The sequence below is a fragment of the Trachymyrmex septentrionalis genome, unplaced genomic scaffold (genome assembly GCF_001594115.1).
Source record: "Trachymyrmex septentrionalis isolate Tsep2-gDNA-1 unplaced genomic scaffold, Tsep1.0 scaffold2, whole genome shotgun sequence".
In the NCBI taxonomy this organism is placed as follows: Eukaryota; Metazoa; Arthropoda; class Insecta; order Hymenoptera; family Formicidae; genus Trachymyrmex; species Trachymyrmex septentrionalis.
The window spans coordinates 653,669-663,602 of record NW_017305179.1 but is presented as its reverse complement, the minus strand read 5'-3'; the positions used below and the strand labels follow the sequence as shown (position 1 = coordinate 663,602).

General features: G+C 30.0%; 3 protein-coding genes across 3 annotated transcripts in view; 2 read left to right on the top strand and 1 right to left on the bottom strand.

Moving 5' to 3' along the window:
* Nucleotides 1–510: 510 nt before the first annotated feature.
* On the top strand, nt 511–4,088 carry LOC108747367. The gene is made up of 5 exons (XM_018484788.1): nt 511–767; nt 1,336–1,500; nt 2,612–2,797; nt 2,908–3,201; nt 3,925–4,088. Exons 1-5 carry the CDS (start codon nt 701–703, stop codon nt 4,023–4,025), a joined length of 813 nt encoding a protein of 270 aa, XP_018340290.1. The 5' UTR covers nt 511–700; the 3' UTR covers nt 4,026–4,088.
* Nucleotides 4,089–4,200: 112 nt separating this feature from the next.
* LOC108747390 lies at nt 4,201–8,920 on the top strand. The gene is made up of 3 exons (XM_018484813.1): nt 4,201–4,439; nt 4,915–5,035; nt 8,354–8,920. Exons 2-3 carry the CDS (start codon nt 5,002–5,004, stop codon nt 8,551–8,553), a joined length of 234 nt encoding a protein of 77 aa, XP_018340315.1. The 5' UTR covers nt 4,201–4,439; nt 4,915–5,001; the 3' UTR covers nt 8,554–8,920.
* Nucleotides 8,921–9,666: 746 nt separating this feature from the next.
* Nucleotides 9,667–9,934, bottom strand: part of LOC108747440 — a 2,630-nt gene continuing 2,362 nt past the window's right edge. Inside the window, exon 5 of the mRNA XM_018484899.1 lies at nt 9,667–9,820. Coding sequence (XP_018340401.1) covers nt 9,690–9,820 — 131 coding nt within the window. The 3' untranslated portion in view covers nt 9,667–9,689. The remainder of the gene's footprint in view (nt 9,821–9,934) is intronic.

Here is a 9,934-nt window from a genome sequence, read left to right as displayed (position 1 = left end):
ATATATTAATAATATTTAAAAAGCAACGTTAAAATTCAGGAGAGAAAATTATCTTCTGTTATTAATTTGTCTACATTTTAATAATTACACACATATATATATAATTATATTCTTTCGAATTATATAATTAATTATATATATGTGTGTGTGTGTGTGTGTAATTATTGAAATGTAGACAAATTAATTAACAGAATATAATTTTCTTTCCTGATATCTTGATTGTAATACTCTCTATTGCAGCAATTACGACTACTTTGTAAATTTCATTAATTTTCTTCGCTTTTTATTTCAAAGTCGATCAGTATCTACGCGAGTCTCGAGAGCCTCCTGTACATTCACTTTCAAAAGAAACTTTATAAAGAATTACTTCCCGATTCAAGGATCAGTTCCTTCCGTTCCGGATTCTTCGTTCATATCCGCGGGACGGCAAGACGCAGGGGTTCCGGAATTACGCTTAGATAACTCCGATGTACACATTTACTACAGTATACGTAACGCAAGCTATAGCCCAGAGTTACCTAGGCGTAATTCCTGAGCGCACCCCAGCGTTGGCCAGCGTTGGCCAGTCTGCGGAACGTGTGTAGGACACACGAGGCTAGCGATACCTAACGCTGCGCAGAATCGTATCGGCTATGGTGTAACATGAGTTAGACGAGCCGTATTTAATTGTGCACCAGTGTGAAAAGGGACCTTGGAAAGAATGCCGTCGATATCACGCACGGTCTCGCCCTCGTTAATCGTTCTCCTAATATTCGAGTATTATTCGGGTGAGTTATACCGATCCCGCGACGATCCGCGGGAAACCGTCGCTCCCGTTCGAACGTGTGTCAGTGTTGTGCAAACTTGTATCTCAAATTCGAAAGTGTACGATCGAGGTGATTGCGATACGGGAATGAATTACGGCCGAGTAATATTCAGTCCAGGGAGACGCAACGTAGATTTAATTTCTAATATAAATTTCTGTTACAGTTCTTATCCGGCTTCTAATTATTATATTATTAATTTATATCTATCCACTCTCCCGATCTCTCGGAACTTATTTAGAATTTCTTCCTGATTTTTTGGCAAACATCTCTAAACGCGCGCGTTATTTCGCGTCGTAATGTCGCAGTATGATTCAAGAAATTGTAATTCTAAGAATAGTCCGGGTAAAGTTGTACGTGCGACGAGCTAATATTAATCTGGAAATTTCCCACTTCTCTGTGTGAACGACGGTTGAATGATGATTTTTCATTGATATTGATCCTTGCGACGATTGTCGGATTTATCGTTGACGAATATTACGACTTGAAATTATACGTTCGTATAATGAAATTGTCGAAAAATATTTCGCAGGGGTTCGTGGTTCTTCGATAAAATCTTTGGACGTGCCGATGGCTGTGCGCAACGGCACCGGACCGGTGGACTTGACCTGTGCCTACCAGATTGACGAAAATGAAAACGGACTTGTAATCAAATGGTTTCACGAAGCGTATCAAATCTATCAGTGGATTCCGCCAAGTAATTTGCAGTTTTACCCGCACCCACGCGATCCCGTTATAACTTACACGTCGGCTCCGCGGTATCTGCGCGCTATTATTAAATTTACCTATCGGCGGCCGCGTTATATACGTAGGAACTGTCGCGATACATCGCGAAGCGTATTGAAACGATGCGCGGCTATCCGTGGAAAGAGAAATGTCGTAGCTCGAAGTTATTATAGTGTATGCGACCTTAACGAGAAAAAGAAAAAAAATGCAAGCCGCGAAATAAAATACGTACATTTGCTCGCTTGCGTCAGAAGGCGTAAAAAATACTTGATTTTTAACTAAGTGATCCCAAGCAAAACCACAAGTCATTATGATATCGAAATGACGTCAAAGTGATGTACAAAATGATTATTAAAAGACATTTTATCATTCCCGATTCATTTTAATGTCATTTTGACATTATCGTGACTTGTTGTTCTGCTTGGGATTTTATATAATTTGTACTAAACTTTGTGTTTTTTGGGAGATTTCTTTCAAATTGCGTGTGATACTCGAGGTTGAATTTATAACTATTAATTAAAATTTGTTTATAGTTACATATTTAACCATAGAATTATAAATGCGCGTCGTCAACTTTACGATAGTTTATGATTCTAGAATTAATAATATTATAAGGATTTTATCTCGACAAGAGACTGTATTGATAAATTTTTACAAGAAACTTGATGTGTTACACGGACATTAAAAATAATTAATTTTGTAGTAATTTAAATAATTAATTTCAACGTTTTCTCACAAATACAATATAATGAGGGATCGATTTACTTTTATATTAATATCTTTCAAACCTTGAAAAAAAAAGAAATTGGTAAGTTTATTATTTTCAAAATTTAGTAAACAAATAGTGATTATAGATAAACGACTTGGTAATGCTCTCTTCCCCAAATTATTCTATTAAAAGATACTTTGTTTAATATTATTACCTCGTTTGTTTAATTTCATTCGACATATTATCCTAAAATCAGCACACAACATTTAAAAAAACATTTTTTAATATTTATTTAACATTTTTGAGTTAAATAAATATTTAAAAAGTATTTTTTTAAATATTATATGCTGATAGAATGTATTTATGCCACTAGTACCGCCACAAGATATTGGAATCATCGAAGGAATTGCGGAATATCCGGCTGAAAACCTGAAGAATCCATATTCGTGTTCAATGATAAGATTGAAGACTGTTACGATAAACATGACAGGCGAATACACGTGTACGATCAGCACATACCAGGATGAAGCGAGCAATTCGACAAAGATGATTGTTTATGGCAAGTTTGCGAGAGAATTTAATTTGAAATTGAATCTAGCATGTTTTTTTTATTGATCGTTTACACTGTTTAACTGATTGATTGACTGATTATCTTTTTTTATTTTTAAGTGCCGGAAAGCAACATGACGGTACGTACTTATCCTTTTAATAAGACTCACGTAAATTTAATATGTGTGGTCATGGGTGCTCTACCACGACCGTCTCTGAAGCTTTACGTCAATGGGATCGAGAGCAACAGTTGTGAAAGCGATCTGGGACCCTTAACGGACTGGTACAAGGGTAACCCTCAAACATCGCTGAACGTCATCATCGAGAATACGTTGGATCCTGCTATCATCGAGTGCGAAATGTCAATTCCCGAAACAGAATATAAACGCCGAGAACGGATCGTCTATTACCCCAGTTCGAATCGTTCCAATGTGACAGTCAATGCACTTTAGCACAAGTGTTCTGTTATTGTTATTTAACTCGTTGTTAACTCAAAGTGTTCTTATCATTCCCAGCAAACGAGAAATGGATTAAAATGGATTGAATCTTTTTTCTATGCGAATGCGCGTATTTTAAATAACGAATACTTTTTTTTAAATTTAATTGGATTCAATTGGATTCAATTGGATGCAATTGGATTGAAAAACTGCATTTCCTATTCAAAATTTCGAATTGAACAGTATTCATAATGCACAGAAAAAGCTAATATTATTTTTAGATTGAAAGGCATAGACAGACGCTCTATGCAATTCCTATAAATAAATAAAAATGCGTTCAGGATTGAAAAGCATTTATTTTAACATTCGTGAATCAATATTTCTGAAAATCTGAATCCATTTCAATTCATTTCAATCCATTCTCGTTTGTTAGATTATTTAACTCATTGTTAACTCAAATTATCTTCTAAAGAGTGAGGAGAAATAATATATGAAACCTATTTTTTGTTCTCACCGGCAGAATACTTTTTTAAATAACAAGTTATAAATATTAATGACTTAACAAAATTTACGATAATCTTGCCAAAAGTCGGACAAGACAGTTTAAACACGTCTAAACTCTCGAATTTTCAAGCAAACTTTTTTTTTTAATTTATAAAGTAGATATTTATTAAATATATATTCCTTCCTTATGTTTCAGCGCAATTACTACCCTATCGCACAAATGTTTCACAAGGGAGGCACTACGCGATGTTGCTTGTCGATATCCTTTGTATTGCCATTCTTAGATTAATATGGTAGGATTAAGGTAGACTGATTTAATCACAAATTGTACTCCAGGGAAATAAATATTTATTTATTAAATAAATATGTAATATAATTTAATTTTGAACCTCGAGTCATCAACTCATCTAGTTTTGAACCAAAAAAGAAATAATAACTTTATCTTAAATCGATTATCTCTATTCACCCTATTTTTTCATTTGCCCAAAGCACATATAAATAATATATGTCGCTCGAATTGTCCGTTGATTCTTCAATGATTTTTAATTCGTTATTTAACCTTTTGCGTATATAGCAGTCATAGCTATATCGAAATGACAAAGTAGGTGCGTGCATTGGGGGTGGGAGAGGTAATCTTGGATAGTGGGGATGATATCTAGAAGCGGTATCCTTCAAGATTATCATTCGCTTCCCGGCTCTCACCTGTAAAGGGTAAGTAACCATCCACAGCAAATCTATCTTTCAATAATTTGTACCGGTTTGTAATAGCATCTTAAATTGTCACAGGAAACTAAATTCGAAATGTAATTATCTTATAATTATCAAAATATATTATTTTTTATTTTCTCATTTATACTACTTTTAATTTGATAATGTATTGTACTCTTGTATAATGTGGATCGAAAATTTGTTAATTCGTGTAACAACTGATAACTTTATACGATATAAATTTATTTTGTTAAAAACGTGCAAACACAAACTGTAATTATATTTTAATTTACAGTTAGAAACGTTATAATTAAAATGAAATATATGTATATTATACTCGAATATCTTAGAGCGACATTATTAATTCAAGGTGTATGCTATATTTCAGTGAGATTTTAATTTACTAACAATTAGTAGCATTATTTTTAAAAATTTTTTGCGTTTGTTATTACTAACACATTTTCATTGTTTATAATAGAGCGTTCGCATCTGCAACTGAAGTCATCAGGCTTATCATCGTGCCGAATTTATCATCTCGCTCTTAATCGCCAATACTTTATAAAAAATGAATCACCCTTGGATGCTACTTTTTTTCGCAGGTAATATATAATTAACTGACTTATTTTTCTGCATGTTGCATAAACGTGAAAAGAAAGAAACTAACATAAGTAATATAATAAAAATAGAATCACGAGCCAAGCAAGGTCTTAATGTTAAGTTATTGAAAAAACAAACAGCTCATGTAACAAACGTTTCGACCCTAATTGGGTGATTTTCAATATTAATCTTAACACTTAAAAATAAAAATCAAAGAAAAGAATTCTTTTTAAAGTTATGTTTTGTTATTTATTCAAATGAGCATATGATTTTTATTTTATGTCAAAACATGTTAACATTGAAAATGATCCAATTAGGGTTAAAAATTTGTTACAATAAACTGTTTGTTTTTTAATAACTTAGCATTTTAAGATCTTGTTTGGCTTGTAACTTTATTTTTATTATATTAATTTTATAAATTATTTGAGTTCTTATAATTTTTTAGTTCTTATATTATTTTTAACATAAATAACACTGATAGCCTATTTGGGAGAATTACAAATCCAAATAAAGTAATCTTCCATAATGCCCAATGTATAGATTGATTGACTTATTAATTTCCAGTAAAATTTTTCATTATAAAGTGTGTATAAAAATTGAATGAAAACATTTATAATGCTGTTGATAAACACTATGGTAAATCTCTTTAGGTCATATGTGATACGTAAAAAAATAATAAATTAGTTATGATATTAACATATAATTAAAATTGTTTATCTCAGTAATTAAGCTTTCTACTTATGTTTACTAAGGCTTTGTTATTCAGTATGATGTGTATCATATAAACGCTGGTTTATTTTATATATCTTGTATAAAAGACAGCACGACATTCGAAGAAAAATGCTTTCGAAACTACCATTATTTTTTTTATATTATAATAGAATGTCATATTATAATGAAAGATTGCGAGCGTGACATAATTATATAGCGCACTGTCTATAGCGGTCTGTCATGCCAGAGGTTCCAGCCTCAATTCCAATAGGAACCAAAATATTATTTACGCTTGTGTCTCTTCTCGGGAAAGGCCGGCAACTTCCCGAGTATCCTAGCCCACAGAAATATCTCTCGAAAAATCCGCCGTTAGGAATCAGTATTAAAACTGTAAGTCCCATATGCTTGTAGCAATTCAATAATCAGCGTGCGCATCACAAGCATATGAGAAAGATGTAATACAGAACAGAGGTCTAACGTAAGAAGAAGAAAATAGAATGTCGTGTTAACTTCATGAATACCCAAAAGAGAGATCTGTGAAATTAGCACGACGTTCTATTAATAAATATTTAAATCTTTATAGTTCTACAGGTTATAAAAATAAAAAAACAGTTTCGTATTTTTTTATATTTAAAAACCAGAATTAAAAACATGTTAGATTCACAAATCTAGCATAATACTGCCCCTTTAAAGTACAAGAAAAAAATGAATATTTTCATTTTTTTAGTTACATATTCCATTAGTATTGTACTTTAATTCTTTTTCTTGGTAAATATTTAAATAAATGTACATATATATATATATATATATTTTATTCACTTACATATTTAAATATGATTGAATACATACTTAAACATTATTAAAATTTTTTTAAATTTTTACTTTCTTTATATTTAATTTTATAAAAAGATTTTGAAAAAGAGGAGAGAGAGAGAGAGAGAGAGAGAGAGAGAGAGAGAGAGAGAAAGAAAATTTATAAATTTTGCATTATTGCTTGTGCGGTTTTTAATATACAATATCATATAATATCTCATAATACTTTTTGCAATAAAGTAATGCGTTAATTATAAAGATATTTCAAAGAGAAGCTAAGTGAAGTTAATAATTACGGTATCTACAGCCTCTTTTATGTTTGCGGGATAATCGGATCAAAACTGGACTATAAGACAAAGTGATACCACAGAATTTCACGTCGATCTCTCAGAAATGATGGGCTTTTGCAATTTTTGCTAAAAATAGTTTTCTAATCATTCAATGCTATTATAATTTATGTTATATATATATATATATATTTTGGACATAATTTTCGGAATTAATTTTGTAAAACTAATTTGTTTAACGACAAACAAATGAGACAAGAATTATATAACTCACCGATTACTTAAAAACCCCAATCAATACATAATATTTCAAAAATATTAAAAAATATATTTTTAATGTAGAAATATTAAATAATTGTTAAAAATGTTTTTTAAATATATTGTGTGCTGATTGGGGCATTAGAATAAGATATTATATGCTACAAATATATAAAATAACTAATATTAAAATACATTCTAATAATATCAAATTACATTCTGAGAGAAACAAACTAATTAAACAACAAGAAGTAAGATGTGTCTATTTTGTAATTATTTTTTTATTAGAAAGAAATTTAATTAGAAAGAAATATACGATAATATTCTGGAGTTAAATTAACTAATGACTTCTACTATAATATGTTATATAAAATAAATTTTATATAAATAAGTTTTAATTTTAAAGCTTCTACTCTGAAATACTTAATTTTTCCGACTTATATATACTTGTAAGTAGACGTAAAAATGTATTTTATTTAATTATTTAAGCTTTTACTGTCCAGAAGTATAGATAACATATTTTTCTAAATATGTTAAATTTTTTTAAGAAAAATAATAAAAATGACAGTGATAGATAGAAAATGAGTCTTTCTATGTATAATTCTATATTACATATTTCAACGTATTAATATTATATGTTTTTTTAAATTTATAATGGAATTGATACTTGTTAAATTCAAAAATTGTTTACTAACATATAGGCTGATAATAACGATCCAAAATAAAAATTCCGAAAGTTGAGGAAAGTTTCGTAAAGATATGCATTGGTTTGCATAATATAACGTAAGTTGTAATTACTTGATTGGCATTCATCGATGCCTTCGCTGTCACATCCATAAATGCATTGCGTTGCAGCATACTTGGACTTATTATAAACTTCTTTCTGAGCTTTATAAATTTTTCTCATCTATTTGACGTTCGGTAAAAATGTGTTCTAATTATCGATCGTCTACATTATACTCTTTTTTATTATTTTTAATTACTTCTTCATTCTAGAAAATTCAAAAGCTGCATCTGCCATTTTTGAATGTTTTTTAAACATTATTCTTTCATATATGTGTGTGTGTGTGGGGGGGGGGGAACATCAAATTAATTATCTTTATTGATATATGTATGACTTACATAATGGATGCCTTTATCATTCTTTCATTTTTTATTTTTTATTTATCTTTGTTTTTATTTTTTTTTATCATATAACATGAATTTTGTTAATATTCTTTAGTTTTTCAATAATTTTATCTGTTTTTGCAGTGTGTGCATTGTGGAGCTTCGGTGAGACCGTTCCTTGCGATCAGTGCGGACGGGAATGTGCCGACATATGTGGCACCCGGCAATTTCGCGCTTGTTGCTTCAACAATATGCGGAAGAGACATTCCGACTTCTTTGGCCTGAAATTTTGGATGAGACCGCGGAGATATGCGCTTCATTTTTACCCTGACTACGACGCTTAATCACAGCATTATACACATCCAACACAATTATGGAGAATCCCACGATATAAAGCTAGTTATTGTGCTCAATGTTATATTTACTACCCACGCACATCGTTCACTTAAAGTTGCATAATGTCGCCTATATTTTTCCCGCAACTTCTCTCCCTTCTCTTCCCTTCGATAACGCTTGTTGATGCTAATAATTAAAATTAAAGATATTATCCAGCAGCAAGATATGCGAATATGATTCTTTGTGTATAATAAAATCTCTTGCGCCTGATTATTATATATAGGGTTTTACTTACGAGCGATTCTCGATTAGTTAACTTCAATGAAGAAGTCTGTGGAAGGGGAATCAAGTGACGATATGCAAATTAATAATATATAAAACACACATATATAAAATAAAAAGTATTTTTATTTTGCAAAAATATAAAATTACATACTTTTGAATTTGTACATTTTTTTGTCAAGCTGTGCTTCTAGCTCAGATAGATTTATATTAATAAATACATAATATATCAACTTTGGCTTTGTTATACTGTTACAAATTTCTTGAATTTAAGTATAATTTCTAACAAAATCTTGTGTGTGGTCAGGTAACTGAAAAGTAATGAATGATTTAACTAAAAATTAAATTACAGTAATCTTAAATGTAATGAATATTATATTAAATTTCATGTACAAATACACAAATATACTTTTCAGTTACAGATACATTTAATTTAATGTAATGTCATGAAATTCAACTTGTGTAATTAAAAAATATATTAAATTTCATGTTATTTTTAACAGTGTGTGTAAAATATGTACTATTACCAAAATTTGATTAAATCGTGATTAAATCATACACTAAAAAAAAGCATTAAAAATTTAATGTTGTCAATGAAAATAAAGTTATAAGTAATTTAAATTTAACGTTTATTTACATTAAATTTTATGTAAATTCGCATAAAATTTAATAAAAAATGTTACTAAACTTCGTAAAATTTTATGAAAAGTACACAAAGGTTTGCACACAATTAAACTATTGCAATTAAAATTATGCACAGCTTGATTTTTATTATGTAAATAATAAAATAGTAGCTATTATTCTATAATTGAATCTATTATGTAGACAATTTTCTTCCTTATATCATTTTCTATAACATTATTTATTTTCTTCGCATTTTTGATTTTTTGGAGCTGTTTCCTTGATCAATATTCATGTGTTTACGTTTTATTGCTGTGGATCCATCGTTTGGTGGAAGACTACTACTCACAAAAGTCTGCCGATCTATTACTTCTATATAATAAAAATAAATAGCATGTATTAACCATAAAAGAAAATTTATTCTATGTATATACATAGATACATCGTACATTATGTATATGCGCGCGTGCGCGCACACACACACAC